Source organism: Panthera onca, chromosome D1, assembly GCF_046562875.1.
Source record: "Panthera onca isolate mPanOnc1 chromosome D1, mPanOnc1 haplotype 2, whole genome shotgun sequence".
NCBI lineage: Eukaryota > Metazoa > Chordata > Mammalia > Carnivora > Felidae > Panthera > Panthera onca.
In genome coordinates, this window is record NC_138348.1 from 98565653 (window position 1) to 98582032 (window position 16380).

Genomic DNA, 16380 nt, shown 5'->3' on the forward strand with positions numbered 1-16380 from the left:
CCCAGTGGGTATGACAGCCATCTCGGCTTTATTAATAACATATCATTTGACCGGCATCTCACGGACAGAAGTACCCTGAGTCACGCTGTGGGCATGTGCTCTGTCGTCCAACCTCAGGATGGGGCACCAGGTGCTGTAGACCCATAGCGTGGAGAACTGCCTTAATCATCTCTGCCCTCCAGCCCCTTGCACGGGCCCTGGCACAGAAGGTGGCTGCATTGAAGGAAATGACCTCTGAGTCCGGGGAGGCTGGCACTCAGGGGGAGCAGGCCCATTCCTAAGCATGCTTGGACGGGCAGAGGGCACACCCCTGCAGGTTGATGGGACCGGTGGGAGAAATCGTAGGTGGCTCACAGTGGCAAGAGGACAGGATCTGGAGAGCTTGCTCAAGTTGCTTCTCCAAGCCTTGGTTTTCTTCTCTGTGAAAGGAGGAAATGATAATACTCATCCCAGCAGCCTCATGGGGTTACTGTAAGAATTGAAAGAGCTTTCTTTGCAAAGACATGAGCCACTCTACAAAATGTTCTCTGGGTCTGAGTGGCCCTTGCTGGCTCTGGATGGCTGTTCGTCTCCTGTAGCTCCCAAGGGCTCTTACCAGTGTGTGAGTTTATAAATGTTTTACTCTTTTCGGAGTATTTACATTTTGAAAGAGAAAGTAAAGGTGAAGAATCTTGAGAAAGACGGCTTAATGGTGGGATTTTGTGCCCTCTGATTTTAATAAGCCACCTGCAGGCATTACTCCAGGGAAAGGGCGGCACCCAGAACGGCCCCTAAAGCTAGCTAGGGTTCCAGAAGCTGGGACTCTGACCTCTTCCCACTTCCCACCACCACTCTGAACCCCTCACGATAACGTCCATCTCCAGGGGTGCCTGGGTAGCTCAGTCACTTAAGCGTCCGATTCTTGGTTTCCGGTCAGGCCATGATCTCACAGTTCATGGGTTCGAGCCCTGCATCGGGCTCTGTGCTGACAGCTCGGAGCCTGGAGCCTGCTTTGGAGTCTGCGTCTCCCTCTCTCTCTCCCCCTCCCCCACTAGTGCTCTGCCTCTCTCTCTCTCTCTCTCTCTCTCTCTCTCTCTCTCAAAAGTAAATAAACATTTAAAAAATTAAAAAAAAAAAAAAGTCCATTTCCAGGCAGGCACCCAACCAGTAATAGACTAGACCCTCATCTGGCCCGGGACACTTAGCTCTGCATGTAGCACATGCAAGGTAGTCCTAGCAGCTGGCAGGGTCAATGTCAGTCCCTTCCTTCAGTCCCCAAGCTTCAGGATCAGGAAGGAAGAGGGTGAGACAATGTGCTGCTTCTTGGGTCACCTTGCCACCAACCTTCAAGGACTTCTGGGCAGTTGTCTACTGCAAACCTCAGACCACCAACCCACGTCCAGTCCTGATGGCTGATGGCTGGGCCCTGGTTAAGTGTGGCTCAGGGACGGGGCTGGGGGGTGGGGGGCAGGAGAGAAGAGAGGAAGAAAAAGAGAAAGCTGGGGTAAGTTCGGTGAGGTACCTGGTATTCTCATCCTAGCGCTTAGGCTCTGGGGTCAGGCTCTGGGGTCTTTCCTGCTTCTCACTGCCCTTTATGACCACTGACTAGATGCCCTCCCCCGCCCCGCCAGGCACAACCGGGGCTCAGTGACTTCTGAAGAGGGGGACATGTATCACTTGGCGAGAACACACCCATGCAACAGACACAAGGCACCCACACAGAGCATGCAGAGCCACCCTAACCATCATCATTGGCCAGTGTCAAGAATGAGGAGTCTGGAGGCAGAAGACCCGGTTCCCAGATCTGGCTTCGCCTCCATTAGCTAAGGGTCCCTGGGCAAGTTACTTAGCCCATGTCTCAGTTGTCTCATCTGCAAAATGGGTTATCATGAGGGACGATGCACAGTCGGCATTGGACTTTCTTGAGATAATGAACACCAAGCATTTGTAACATATAAAGCATAATACGGGTACTTTATATGCTACACGTTCGCTACCTTGACATGTACTAGCTTGGCTTACCACCCACTGCCACAAACCCCCTAAAGCGCGCAGACTCCTTTCAAGTGCTTCGAAGACCCCTCACAGCCCGTGGCCCTGGGCGCCACGCCCGTACACATTTCTGCACCGCATACTGTATAAATATAGGTTTTATTAATAATGGGTGAAACCCCACAAATACGACTGGCATCTCTGGGTGATGGCGGGAATCCGTGGCAGGACAAGAGAAGGAAGAGTGGTATGTGTACAGAAATCCGGGGGGCGGGAAAGAGCCCTGGGGGAAGGGGAAATCAGAAGTGGCAGGAGCCTGGACCTCCCACAACAGCCAGACATGTTCTGTGTCTGCCGCTCTGGGGCCCAGGGGCCGCGTTGGCTGATGGGAAGGGTGTGGAGAGACCCAGACGGGAGTTTGAATGAGCAGCAAGCGGCTGGGGAAGGGGCGAGAGAGTGAGAACACCAGCCTGACGCACAAGAGAGGGGGCATGGGGTGGCAGGCGGCCAAGGCCAACTGATGCCCGTCTTGTGCTTGTGTTGGCTCCTGAACCCCAGGGAGATAGTGCCTTGTGCCGCCCCTGACTTGGAGGGGAAGGAAGACCCGGGGGTAGACACCTGCAGATCCCGGAGACACCCCGGGCAGCACCAGCCTCATCCTTAAAGGCCAAGCGGCATGCCCAGGAGGAGGCCGGCACTGCCCTTCCCGCAGCTCCCACCGCCACCATCGCTCCTCGGGGCCACGGCGGACGGCGAGCGTGTGTAGGTCTGAGATTGCCTGTTCGCATGTATGTGCCCGTTAACTCTGGAGAGGGTAGGGAGTTTTGCAGGACCGGGCAGGAGAAGCAAGAAAGGAAGCTTGGTCTTCTCCTACTCATGCCCCAGAATAAAGTGCATTCTCCAGTTCCAGTGGCAGGTGAGAGAGAAACACAAACATTATTGCAGAGGTGCCACCAGACCCTACCCCCACCAAAGGGGACGGGGAAGGGTGAACGGGGCGTCCCGTGGCCCCAGGCCTCTCCAATCCCCAGGATTGGGAGGGGCGACCCAGACAGAAAACCCAGCTTCTGTCCCAGCAGATTGTCCAAGGCGGCCAGGTCTGGGGGTGGGGAGAAGGTGAGGAGGAGGAACAGACTTCCAGAGCCTTCCCTGCTCCGTTCCAGTGTCCAAATGGGACTTCCAGGGGGCCCCACCAGGGCCCAGCCCTGGAACCTGAACCTCAGAACAGTCCAGTTTACAAACACTTGTGTGGCGGGGACCCCCAGAGGAGGCCACTTTGGTCAGTTGTGAGTGGGGGCCTGGAGACCCTGGGGCTCCCAGGCAGACAACAGAGGAGGGTGCCGAGGGCGGGAAGGAGGGCGGCAGCCTCCTAGTGGTCTTTGCATGCAGATGTTGGAGGGACTAGGGAGGAAGCTACGAACGGCATCAACTGGGGAAGACTCCTGGGCATGGCAGGGAGGGCTGGAGCCCCGGTTGCCACGGCCACGGCCGGGAGCGCAGTCCAGCAGCCAGCCTGTGGAGCAGCCGAGAGAGGGGAGGATGGCTGCACCAGCAACCAGTGCCAAAGTCTACGAGGTTAAAACAGTCCCAGAGGGCTGGGGCTGGGGGCTTCCGCTGCGGGGGCTGGGGCGCAGGCCAGGGCCAGGCTCTATCTCTCGGACTTGACCCGGTAACGGAGCACAAGGTACGCCAGCAGCCGCAAGGCCAGGAAGAAGATGCCCAAGACCAGGAAGTCCATGTAGAGCTTGGCGTCCTCCACATCCAACGCTCGGAGGATACTCTGTGGATTCTGGAAAGGGCAGCGCTCCTCCAGGCAGGTCAGATCTTCTCGATCCATGCCATAGATGGTCAGAATCACACCCTCAAAGCCATACCTAGGCACGTGGGGACATCAGAGCAGGATACAGAGCATAGGTCACTGTTCCCTGGGCAAACCGCCAGGGCCCAGTTGCAACTCTCTCAGCCCTGGGGCCTGGGCTCCTGCCGGAGGGTGGGGTGGGGGGAGCAGGGACAGATGGTGAGGGAAGAGGCACTGACCTGACATAGGAGAGGTAGGAGCTCCATTGCAGGTAAGTGGGGATGGTCTTGAAGCTGACAAAGAAACCGGAGAACAAGAGGACAGGGATGGCGGTAACTGGGCCCACAAAGGTGGCCACCTGGAGGGGAGGGAAGGGGACCGGGCCATCACAGGAGTGACCAGGATAGACTCAGGACTGAGGTGGCCCCGGGGTTTCCCACAGATCCATTCCCATGCCAGCCCCTGTTTCCTCCCACCAGATCCTGTCCACCGCCCCTCAAGATCCCCAAGTGCCGGGCCTCCCACCTGTAGGGAATTGGAGGCGGCTCCAATCAGCAGCCCCAAAGACTGGGCCACCAAGGCGGTGGCAGTGGCCAGGGCTGAGAAGAGCAGGAAGCGACTGGTTTCAGCTGGCTGGCCTGTCATCCAGTACATAATGCTGCAATATACCACCGGGCACACCACCTGGGGAGGGGACACAGGCCTGGGCAGTGGACCGCGAGCCAGGGGCACGGTAGAAGCCTAGGACAGCTCTTCCTCCAGCGTCCGTGCTTAGTCCTGTCCCCGCGCTCTGTCTGCTGTTCCCCGCCCCCCCCCCCCCCCAGGCTGACCCATGACCGCTTCCTTCCTGGCTATATGAACCTATTCTCTTCCTCCGGTGTCACCATTTCCATTAGACCCACTCTGACCAGTTCAGGCATGGCGACTTCTCCATATCTGAGCTCCGAAACCTGGACCAGCTTATTCTTTGTATTGTTGATTAATTAACTCTACATGGGAAGCACACTTTGTCCCCCTCTGAGCTATCAGCTCCTGGAGGCGGAGTCCAAACCCACGAGTACGGTACGGCAGGCTGCCCCCTGCACAGGGGCGCCCAATCAAGAGGCCACCAGAGGCCGAGATCCAGCTGTGCTCTCCCCACAAAGCCATGCACCCTGGCGCGGGGCAGCAGCCGCCCTGAGGAAGGGGCATCTTCGTCCAATCTGCACAAAGGTGCCCTCGGGATTATTGGTGGCCCTGGAGCTTGGAAAAGAGTGGCAGTGGCAAAAAAAAAAACCCAAAAAACAACCCAAACTGGCTAACATTTAGTGGGCACTTTAGTGCATGCCAAGCACTGTTCTTTTTTTTTTATTTTTTTAAAATTTATTTTAATGTTTACTTTTGAGAGACAGAGTGTGAGCAGGGGAGGGGCAGAGAGAGAGGGAGTCACAGAATGCGAAGCAGGCTCCAGGCTCTGAGCCGTCAGCACGGAGCCTGATGTGGGGCTCAAGCCCATGAACCGTGAGACCACGACCTGAGCCGAAGTCGGACGTTTAACTGACGGAGCCACCCAGGAGCCCCTGCCAAGCACTATTCCAAGGACTTTACACGTATTAACTCATTTAATCCTCAAAAACGACCCTGAGGTAGATACTCTCGTCACCCACTTTATAGATGGGGACGTGGAAGCAGAGAGAGACAGGGGCTCAACGTCTCCCGGCTACCAAGTAGCACTAAGGCTCCAGGGACTCCACCAGCCCCCACTGCCGTGGATAAGATTTACAGAGTCATTCACGGGGTTATTATTCTTATCACTGTCTGTCTGTCATCGGTCGTTCCCACTAGAACATAAGTTCCACGAGGTCAGGATTACATCTGTCTTATTCATTGCCGGATCCCAGCGCCTGGTGCACGGTAGGGACTCCCCGCCTACTTGCTAAGTGAAAGGGAAGAGAAAGGATGGCAGGGGACAGGGTTGAGGGAGACAAGCAAGCAAGTGAGGAAGGAGCCAGATAGGAGGGAGGAAGAGGCTTACCTGAAAGGGCACGTCGGCCATGGTCTTGGCCAGATAATATGCTTTGAGGCTGTACCAGTAGTTGAGATGCTCCCTCATGAAGACTGCCATCTCTAAGGGGACTGAGGACACAGGCAGATTAGGCACAGCTGTCTGATACCCTGACCCCCTGTGCCCCCAGCCTCCCCCCCCCCACCACCACCACCGCCCAGGGCAGCTCAGCTCACAGGTGAGCACAGTTGGCATAAGGGCAGCAAACATGAGGAACAGCATGGAGAAGAAGAGGCAGCCGGTGTTGTTGAAGACCTTGCTGGCATCGTTACCGATGTGCAGGTAAAGGAGACCAATGAGCACGCCGATTACCACGTGGGACACAAACCGCAGGTGGGTCAGGACCTGGGTGAGGAGAGGGGATGGGCCGCAGGCCAGGGATGAGCAGCCACACTGGGGTAGGAACTCGGAGCTGCCCTCGCGGACACACAGACACACAGGGGTACCGGGAGACTGCCGGCGGTGGGGGGTGGGGGGAGGGGGGACATTCCCCTCCCAGCTGCTGAGATCCTATGCCCCCCAAAGCCAGGCCTCTACCAGCCTCTTCTCCCCCAACTTGATGCCTCACCGTGTCCCTGAGGATGGACAAGAAGGTCCTCTTGAAAAGGATGCAGAACTGTGTAAGGGTGCTGGTGGCAAAGGTGTGGCTTTCGATGGGATCCACTTCCTGGGGAGAGGACATTGGCTTAGGTGAGCCTGTCCCACCCACTCACTGCACATCCAGCTCAGTGATGGGAAAACCCCTGAGCCCTTCCTCAGGGCAGGGGTCCTCCAGGTGTACTGATGGAAAATTCCCCACCATTGAGGTGCGTGCCTGGAAGCTGGCCTCAGAGTCATGAACTGGAGCGAGATTCCGAGAGAGAGAGAGAGACAGAGAGAGAGAGAGAGAGACAAGGAACAAGTAAAAACGTGGGAGGCAGGAGAGAGCAAGGAGGTCAAGGACACCTGTGGGGGCTAATAGGAGACCAGTCACTCCTCTTCTTTACTCCATCAAGAAACCTTTACCCCAAGGGCATAATGACAATCATATCTAGCAATGATAATAATGACCGCAGCAACAGTAAGGAACCCTTCTGGTTTTTGAGGCCAGCATCCATCTTATCAGTTCAGAAGAAAGAATTAACCAGAGGTCATATGGCCTCCAGGCACAGCTGGACCAACCAAGGGACTGGAGGAGTGCAACGCCGCCAGCTCACAAGTGGTTAATTATCACTACCCTAAAGATATAAGCACCAGATGGACCGAATGAAATCTCTAACACAGAGAACAAAGATTTTTCAGATTCCAACTCTCTTGAGGTGGGAAAGATCTCCATCTGCTCCGGACGAAACAGCACCACAGCACCTGCTGGCATGACCTTATGGGTCTCCAGTCAACGCCATCCACCTTCTCAAGAGACCCTTGCCCCAAATTTTGGTCTTAAAAACCCTCACTTGCAAGCCCCTGGGGAGTTTGGGACTTTTGAGCACTAGCTCCCCATTCTCCTGGGTGGACCTACAGTGCAAAGACATTTACGTGATGATCTAGTTAGTCCTGCCAATAACCCTGGAGGTAAGTGTCATCACCCCCAGGCTGCAGATGACAGTAGGACACGTTTTGGCCATGAGGCAAGAGACAGCATCGGTTTTGCTTACCAGGTGGCACCGTGCCGGCACCGAGGACAACACACAGATGCTCAGTAAGAACTTGCTGAACAAATAAATGAACGAGAACGCCAAAGCTCAGAGGTCGAGCAACGTGCCCAAGGTCACACAGCTGTTAATGGTAGGTCTCCTCCAAGTTCTGGGTTCTTCCTAGAACCCAGTGGTTGTGATGCCTCTGGGGGACAGCCTCTTTGGCAGGGCCGTTGTCCATCGTCCCATCCCCCCTCCCCCACTTTTCCTTCTCTGCCGTCCCCACCCCTACTCACCTGAGGGCAAGGGGGGCAAGGGGTGGGGACCTCATTCTTCTCTGGGATGCTCTTCTTCTCAGCCATGGTACAGAGCCCATTCTGCACAGCCCTGAACAGCATGGGGTTGAGGTCTCCGTACTCTCCAGAGGCCACTTCGATGACTAGGAGGCACAGAGGGGAGCGCTTAGCTAAGATGTATCCTTGGTTCCCAAGGGCAAGCCAGCCCCTCCATGCGTGTGTGGGGAAGGCCAGTGACAGTGAGGCCTCTGCCCCCAAGGAGGCCCCGGGCGCGTGACCCGATCCCCCAGGTTTGGCCCAGCGTCATCACTCACTGAAATCAGCCGGGTTGTGGTAAGTGGGGCAGTGCAAGCCGAGCCCCTTCAGGTAGGGGATCAGGTTGGTGACCACGCCCTTGAAGATGCACTGACCCTGGCTCAGGATGTAGAGCTGAGGCAGAAAGAGAAGGGTGAGGAAAACACAGCCAGTGGACCCGGCAGGCCCCACCAGCACCTCTACTGATGCCCTGCTCTCTCCCCATTGCAGGCCAGGCACGTGTGAGGCCCAGAGACACTCACCTTGTCAAACATCTCAAAGAGCTTGGCACTGGGCTGGTGGATGGTGCAGATGATGGTACGGCCCCCCTGGGCCAGGGACTTCATGAGGGACACCACTTGGAAACAGGAGGCGCTGTCCAGACCACTGTCCAGAGAAAGGGGGTGGGGTGGGGTGAGGTGGGCAGAGCCCAAGAAGGGAGAGTTTGGGGTGGGGCAGCTGCTATGACGGGGATGGAGCTGGCAAGGAAGGGAGTCACTCTGGCCATCCCCGTAGCCTGTACATACTGGACGATTCAGGCGTTTGGAGTTACCAAGAGGCCCAGAGCACCACTCAGTTCAACAAGCAAATATCCAGCGAGCACCTGTTGAAGGCCAGGCCCTGGGATTCCGGTGATGGATCACTAAGACAGACTCTGGTCCAGAGGGAGGGAGAGATAAGCGCACAGATCACTTGAGATAATGTGGAACGTGGCGTGACAAAGAGGGGAGGGTTCAGGTCTGCCGTACAGGGGTTGGGGGGTAGTCAGAGGAGTTTGCCGGGTGCATGTGGACGAAGAAGGAGCTACGCCAGCTCTGGTGGAAGGGCAGGCATGGAGGCGAAGGGCATTCCAGGCACAAGACACAGCATGTGCAAAGCTTAGAGGCAGGAAACACATGTCTGGCCCAGGGAATTATAAGCAATTCAGTGTTATTAGAGCATAAAATAGAAGACGGCATGAAGCAAGATGTGAGGCTAGAGAAGTAGGTTCAGACCAGGACCTTGTAAGTCCTCTGATTTTATTAGGAGGGCAAATGGGAACCGTTGGGTGTGTTTTCAAGCAAGGGAGTGAGAATTGCCAGACTTGTCTTTTAGAAAGCTCTCTCTGGCTGCACTTTGGAGGAAGGATTGGCTGCGAAGAGACTGAAGGCAAAGAGATAGGAGCCGGTTGCAGAAATGCGGGCAAGAGCTGCTGATGTCCTGAACTCAAGCAGGAGCCCTAGGGATGGGGGTGGGGCAAATCTGAGAGACGGAGAAAGGAGGTAGAATCAGCAGGATTTGGTGACTGCTTGGCTGTGGGGAAGAGAAGGAGAGGGAGGCATCAGTCAAGGAGGACGTGGGATTTCTGCCTGCATGAAGGATGGGGCTGCTACGGCAATAGGACTGGCAGGGACGGACGAGGAGTAAGCCCTTATCTTGGCCCCAGGAGGCTGCGAAGGCCGGACTCTGGTCTCCAGCAGTGGAGCAGATTCCCCGGGGCTCAGGGCTGAGAGGAGGGGGCATCCTGCTGGGGGAGGAGGGGGAGAACTACCTGGTGGGTTCGTCAAAGAACATGACCGGCGGGTTGTTGACCAGCTCCAGGGCGATGGCCAGGCGCTTCCTCTGCCCACCGGAGAGCAGGGCCGTCCTCGTGTGGGAGCAGGACATCAGGCCCAGGGCTGTCAGGATCTCCGTCACCTGGCCCAGGCCCCACCCCCATCCCAGGTCAGCTTCAGAGTCTCCGCCTCTCCCCACCCCCACACCACCCCAACTTAAAGAAGTCTTCCCTTAAGTCCACTGGCCCCACCCGGGCCCCCCCCCCCAACCCGGGGCTCTAAGACTCAGAAACACACACAGGGCAGCCGTCCTCTTCTCACCCCTGTCTCTTCCCCACTCACCAGTTCCTTCTTCACCTCTTGCTTCTCACTCAGCTTCAGGTTAGCAGAGACCTGAGGCCCAGAGAGTAGGCGGGTCAGATGTGTGTGGGAGGGGGGCCCTGCCTCGACCCCTTGAGGATGGGGGCAGGGGACAGAAGCGGGGGCTGGGAGGAGGAGGCGGCCATCCAGCCCTCACCATCATGGCTTCCAACACCGTCAGGTGTGGGAGCAGCATGTCTTCCTGCATGATGTAACAGGACATCTTGCGGAAGGTCCTCAGTTCCCGCGGCCTCCCGTTGACCAGGATCTGCCCCTTCATGCCAGACTCCCTGGAGGAACATTGGTCGCGGGTGGGGGGGGTCAAGGCCACTTCAGATCCCCTTCTGGGCTCTCCCGGGGATCCGTCCTCCCGGCCCCTTTCCCCGCCTCCGCCCCAGCTGCGTCCTCACCTGTACCCTGCCAGGATGTTCATGAATGTGGACTTGCCAGCCCCCGAGGGGCCCATGATGCCGATCAGCTCCCGGCGGCAGAATTTACCCGACAGGCACTTGAGGAGGGTCTTATAACCTGCAGTGAGGGAGGGAGGCACTTCTGATCAGGGTTGCAGTGAACAGAGGAGCCCCAAACTCTCAGCAGCGGCCATGGCTCTTATTGAAATAGGCAGTCCCTACTCAGGGTAAACTGATTCGGAGGGAGGAATGACCTTCAGAGCAGCAACAGTATTCACACCCTCTCATCCTGGTCCCCTAGAAATGGCCACTCCTAATGTCGAAGCATCAGGGGTGACCATACTCTTCGGCAGGCTACGAAAAACCTCCACACCTCATGGATGGTCGCGGAGAGCGGGGTCAAGCTTATAGACGACCCTGCTCCCCTTCTATACACACAGCAGTGACCCTCACTGCCTCCAGGAAGATTTTCCCAACGATCAGCCCGAGTGAGCTGGTCGAATGGCCTCGGTGTTCCCATAGCGCTTTGCATATGCCAGCACGGTGGCTATTTGACGTGCCTGTCTCCCACCCCTTCCCCACCCAGCCTCTTAGTCTGTGAGCTGCTTGGGGGCAGAGTCTGTGGCTTGCTCATCTTTGTAACCTCAGGAGACTGTCTGGCAGGTACTAGGTGCTCAGTAAGTGTTCCCGGAGTGAGTGTTCTCAGAGCTTTTGCTTCATTCTGGAAAAGCCTTCTTTGTGCTCCCTTGGCCCCCTAGGCTTGTCTCTGCAGCCCCTAACGTGGCCCAGTAACATCTCATCATTCATTCACTCGTTGGGAGGCAGCATATGCATTAAGAGCACCGATTTGGAGTCAGGTGGATCTAGGTTCAAATTCTGGCTCCACACTTACCAGCTGTGTGACCTCAGGCAAGTTGCTTAACCTCTCTGAGCTCCAGGTCCCTCATCTGTAAAATGAGGATGATAGTACCTATCTCATAGGGTTGTTGTAAAGAGTCAATGAGATAATATATGTAAAGGCATATGACACAGTGCTTGGCACATAGAGTATATTTAAAAAATGACATTTTATCATTAATTCCATTTGACAAATGTTTATTGATATCCACTACATTCCAAGCTCTGTACCAGACACTGGACAAAAAAAAAAAAAAAAAAAAAAAAAAATGAAGAAGACACATTTCCTGCTTTCAAGAAAGTCATAGTCTGGGGCGCCTGGGCGGCTCAGTTGGTTGAGCGTCCGACTTCAGCTCAGGTCATGATCTCACAGTCTGTGAGTTCGAGCCCCGCGTCAGGCTCTGTGCTGACAGCTCAGAGCCTGGAGCCTGGAGCCTGCTTCAGATTCTGTGTCTCCCTCTCTCTCTGCCCCTTCCCCGCTCATGCTCTGTCTCTCTCTGTCTCAAAAATAAATAAAAAACATTGAAAAAAAGAAGAAAGAAAGAAAGTCATAGTCTAGGTAAAAATGGCGGGAACGTCTGTGGATCTAAGGAAAGATCAAATAAGGGTCATAATAGAAGCACAAATAATGCACAATGAGAATGCAGAAAATGGAACTGAGGAGGGTGGAGGGGCAAGGGAAATATCAAGAATGGCTTCCCGGAAGAAGTGGCAATTGAGCGAAGTCTTGAAGGATGCTCAGCACTCAAAAATGGAGAGGAAAGTCAGAGGCTCGCCAGTCCTTGGAAGGAGGAGCTCTGCCACGTGAGAGAATATACAGAACACAATCCAGGAAGCAGAGGTCAGAGACTACAGGGAGTCACCCGGGAAAACAAGGCAGAGAGGAAGGAGGAAGCCCATGAGACCAGCCTCGCCTCGTATGCTTGCAGACCTGCCTCAGTGAGGCAGAAACACCAATCTCCCACTGGAGATTTTGTTCATTACCACCCTCCTCCGACCCCCACTGAGCCCCACTCCCTCTCCACAATACCTCCTTAGCAGAGACAGCGAAGGGATGTGATCTTTCACTCTCCCTCCACAGCAGCCAGCTCTCCCTCTGGACGCATCCATTCAGAAGGAGGCTCAGCTGCTGTCCACTCTGGGGTCCTGATCGCACCGACGGCCTGGATAGTGCTTTCCCGTTTATAAACTCATTACCCGGGTTGCTGCTACAGCGACATGGACGAGCCAACTGGGGCCCAGGGACATCCAGTGACTCACCCAAGGTCACACAGCAAGTTCTTCACTGGGAGAGGGCAAGTCACAGGTTCTATCCCTCTGCCTCAGTCATTATGACCATCAACCCGAAAGACGTGTGGTTGTATACTCCAGCAAACGCCTTTCAGAACCACTCACGGGAAATGATTTCTTTTGCAGGGGAGGAAACTGGCAATGATGAACCTTCCTCTCATTTAATCACAGCCAAGCACTAGATTGGACACTGATGCCTAATACAAATATCATCTTACACTTGCCTTTCACAAAGCATTTCCACAGATAATGTCTCAGCTAAGCCTGTGCAATGACAGTTCTTATCACCCCTATTCACAGATGAGGAAAAGTGAGGCCGAGAGAGGGTAAGCAGATGGCCCAAGGTCATCTTCCAGTGGACAGGTGGCTAGGAACCCAGTCTTTGAACCCCTGCTGTTCCATAGCTGCTCTTCACGGGAAGGGCCTGCCAGGCCTTGACATAAAGACACATCAGAGTTCTAGTCCTGCCTCAGTCAGTAACTCTCTTGCAATTCTGTCAAGTCCTGTCAAAATCAGGACAGTAACGTCTCCTCCCAAGGCATAACAGGGTTATTGTGAATGTTAAGTGAGGTATTTAATAATAACTGATAGCAAAGTGTTTTGAAAACAAGAAACACCGTAATAATTAGGGGAAATGGGCGGCAAATCCTTACCTGGGAAAGGCAGAAACTACCCTCTCTCCACATCCCTCTCTCTTTTTCCTCTCTGCCCACCTCTAATTTCTCGAATTGCTTTCTGTCCTCCAGACAAGGGGAGAGGGACTCCAGTGAAAAGGCAAGTCAAAGAGAGGAGGACAGGAGACAAAGAAAAGGGCAAGGGACAGAAGAGAGAGCAAAGTGGACAGTGGAGAGTATGGGGCTGGCAAGGTCAAAGGAGAAAGGACCCGGTCGCAGGTGCCACTTTGTGACGGGTGGGTGGGTTGAAGCAACCGGTCTATCTAACTACATTTCTTTCTTATCTACACATCTCCTCGAAACTGAGGAAACGAGAGGGCTAAGGACATAATGGCTACCTCTTCATTTTGCCCAGAGCTGGTCTCGGGGCGGAGAGGCTGCTCAGGGACGGGCACCGGGCAGGGGGCCCAGAGGCCTCCGTTGCCATTGGCTCAGGCCCTGTGACCTTTTGGTCACTCATGGGAGTGAGGGTGGGGAGGACAGAGACAGCTCATGCTTGGTCCTGCTCGGAAGCACCCCAAACTTATTCTTAAGTCTCAGAGAACAATGTCCCAGCTCCACCCCTCGTCCACACCCAGCTCTGGGGGAAAACAGAAACAACAACAAAAAAAAACCCTCAGCTTGTCTATTCCCAGCTCAAGCTGCCGGTGGCCGGCCAGGGGCAAGGGATCCAGGCGATGGCGAGGGTTCCAAGGAACTCAGAGCCCCAGCCCTTCCCCACCTGTGCTGATGAGAGAAAAGAGGAGGGGATGGGAATTGGTGTACCAGGGAAGTTAGGAGACGGGGAAAAACAATACGCAGGGAGCTGGAAAACCTGGCTTCTGGTCCTGGCTCTGCCACGTATGAGCTGTGTGGCACTGGACAAGTTACTCAACTTCCCCGGACCTCAGTTTCCTTATTAGTGACGTGAGGATGTCATCTCTCTTGCTAAACCCTCACCCTCCCTGCCTTGGAGGACTTCAGCAAGAATGGAGTAAGGCGACAGGAATGAGAACATCTTTTAGGATTAGCAGTGTTCTTTGGGTACAAGGATATTGCTAACCGCTGGGGAGAACCTGTGCAACACAGCCCCCCGCTTCCTCGTACCAGCCCTCAAAGGCAGGAATTCTACCTAAAAATAAAGAAGGAAAACTCCGCAAGAGTCACTGAACCCCCGGAGGTCATCATGTCAACCTAGAGGGAGAAAGCTCCAGGAGCCAGTTGAACCTAGAGTCCCACACAGCGCTCGCGGGTGTGGGGGGAGCACAGACCCGCCGCCTCAACTGTGTGCATAGTCAGCGGGTTGAGATTTCAGTGCTCCCACAGGGCCCATTGGTGCGGAACAGGGGACTCCCAGACCTCCTGCTCTCCACGAGGCCACTCCTGGGGGCTCCGCAGCTCCCCACCAGACTGCTCCCTTACCCCGTTTGCGCCAGCAGGGCCCCTCCCGCACGGAATAGGACAGCTCCACGAACTCGATGTCCACTGCTGAGCGCTTGGGTAGGTGGGAGAAGCGCTGGGCTTCGGTGATGTGGTTCTCCACCTTCTTCAGGTGCGTGGTCAGCATCGGGGGCTCCGCCCCGTCCTCCAGCGCCACGGCCATGGCCACGGCCCCGGGTCCTAGTCCACAGCCCACGGCCTCCAGCGCCTTCTCCGCCATCACGCCGCCGGCCTGCAGGGAGAGGGCCTGCTCGGTTCGGCGGAGACCCCCAAGCCTTGGCTCAAACCTCCCTCGCCTTCTAAGGCTCCCCCGCCCCCACCCCCCGCCTCTTTCTCAGGGCAGATCTGCTACGGAGAGCACCCCACTCCCCACCGCCAGAGCGTCTGCCCCCTCCTGCCCCCCACTCCCGGCGCAGCAACGCTCGGGTCCGACCTCTCCTCGGTCCGGCCAGCCCCAGCCCCGGCTCCAGCCTGGCCGCAGCCCGACCCCTACAAGCCCTCACCCGCTCCCCCCTCCCCGCGGTGGCTCTAATCTCCTTACCCCGCAGGCCAGCAGCCCCTGGGGGCTGGAGGGTTGGGGAGCGGGGAGGAGGGAAGGGGCGGCCCGCGGAGGCTGCCCGCTAGCTGGTCTGGGTAGCCGGGTGCGCGCAGGGCGGACCGGGGGGAAGGCGGAGGAAGAGGAGGCTCTGGGCCTCCCGCAGCATCCCCCTCCCCATCCCCGGGCGCGACGCCCGGCCCGCCCCTCCCGCCGGCGCCCCGGGGCCCCGGCGGCCGCACCACCCGCACCCAAGACCTCCCCCCTCCACCGCGGCGGGCTCCCCCCTCCCCATCTCCCGCGTGCCTAGTCACCTTGATGCGCCCCCGGGCCGGTGCGGACCGAGAAGCTTGGCGCTGCCGCGGGCCGGGGACGGAGACTCCGGGCCCTTCTCACCTGCCTCCGGCTGCGGCACCGCGGCCCGGCTCCCGGTCCCGGCGGCGCGGGCCGGGGCGGGGCCGGGGCGGGGCGGGCGACTGGGGAGGGCCCGGGCCCCAGTCCGCCGAGAGATGACAAGGATGGGGAGGGGCGAGGGGGGCGCGCCCCGACTCGGCTGGGCTGCGCACACCCGGTTCCCGGAGCCCGGTCCCGGGCGCTGCGTCCTCCCGAGCCCGCCGGGCGACTGCGCTCCGCTCCCAGCTACTGCTCGCCGGTCCCGCTGTTCTTAAAGGGCCCGCGCGGCCCCGCAGCCGGCGGGGGGCGAGCAAGGCGAAGGGGACGGCGGTGCCGGCGACGCGGAGGCCGGAGCCAGCGCAGGTGTGGTCCCGGGACTGGGGGGTTGGCGACGAAAGGCCAACTTGAAGACAGGAAAGGAGCTGAAGTCGTGCAGTGGGGACAAGTCCCTGGATTACATACTAGATGACGGTGGTGCGTATATGGGGTGGGGGGTGGGCATGAGGGTGCAGATGCCATCTCTCTCAAGGGATTGTGAAAGCTGTCAGACTGCGCGAGCACGCACGCACACACACACACACACGCCATCAGTTTCCCTCGGTTCTGGCCCTTGAGCTCAGGCTTCCCCCAGGGATTCCCCAAACTAGATAAAAGGCTTTGAAAGCTAGTCTTGGGATATCCTCCTCCCCTTTCCCCACACCACCCCCACTTTCCCTCTCTAAGCCGGAGGAAACTAGTTAAGAAGGGAAGGAGAGTGGATGCCTTGGGAGAGCTTGAAAGCAGCTCCAAGGTTAAGGTGGTACTTAGAGCTCAACCTGCTTCGCCTGTAGACATCTTTATTCTCCCAGGCA

The 16380-nt window shown here is 56.9% G+C and overlaps 1 protein-coding gene across 7 annotated transcripts; it reads right to left on the reverse strand.

Annotated features, from left to right (window-relative positions):
* Window positions 1-2111: 2111 nt before the first annotated feature.
* ABCG4 (ATP binding cassette subfamily G member 4) lies at window positions 2112-15845 on the reverse strand. 7 transcript variants are annotated; one of them, XM_060604989.3, is made up of 15 exons: window positions 15533-15845; window positions 14584-14833; window positions 10322-10439; window positions 10069-10201; window positions 9894-9944; window positions 9548-9693; window positions 8280-8403; window positions 8037-8151; window positions 7723-7865; window positions 6382-6480; window positions 5990-6158; window positions 5784-5884; window positions 4295-4453; window positions 4009-4127; window positions 2112-3845 (listed from the first exon to the last, which is right to left on the reverse strand). In XM_060604989.3, the coding sequence occupies exons 2-15, from the start codon at window positions 14819-14821 to the stop codon at window positions 3620-3622; spliced, it is 1941 nt and encodes a 646-aa protein (XP_060460972.1). In that variant the 5' UTR covers window positions 14822-14833; window positions 15533-15845; the 3' UTR covers window positions 2112-3619. The 7 variants fall into 7 exon arrangements, with proteins under 7 accessions (XP_060460972.1, XP_060460971.1, XP_060460970.1 ...); XM_060604988.3 differs by having other exon boundaries at window positions 14584-14848; window positions 15451-15845; XM_060604987.3 differs by having other exon boundaries at window positions 15451-15844.
* Between the last annotated feature and the right edge of the window lie 535 nt (window positions 15846-16380).

What these genes read in the sequence shown, in the direction of transcription:
- ABCG4 (XM_060604989.3), bottom strand. Translation starts at nt 14,821, where the DNA reads ATGGCGGAGAAGGCGCTGGAGGCCGTGGGCTGTGGACTAGGACCCGGG. An exon ending in AAGAGGTGAAGAAGGAACTG is followed by an intron (nt 9,694 to 9,893) that starts GTGAGTGGGGAA and finishes GGCCTGGGCCAG; the next exon opens with GTGACGGAGATCCTGACAGC. An exon ending in CTTGCCCCCCTTGCCCTCAG is followed by an intron (nt 6,481 to 7,722) that starts GTGAGTAGGGGT and finishes TCCTCTCCCCAG; the next exon opens with GAAGTGGATCCCATCGAAAG.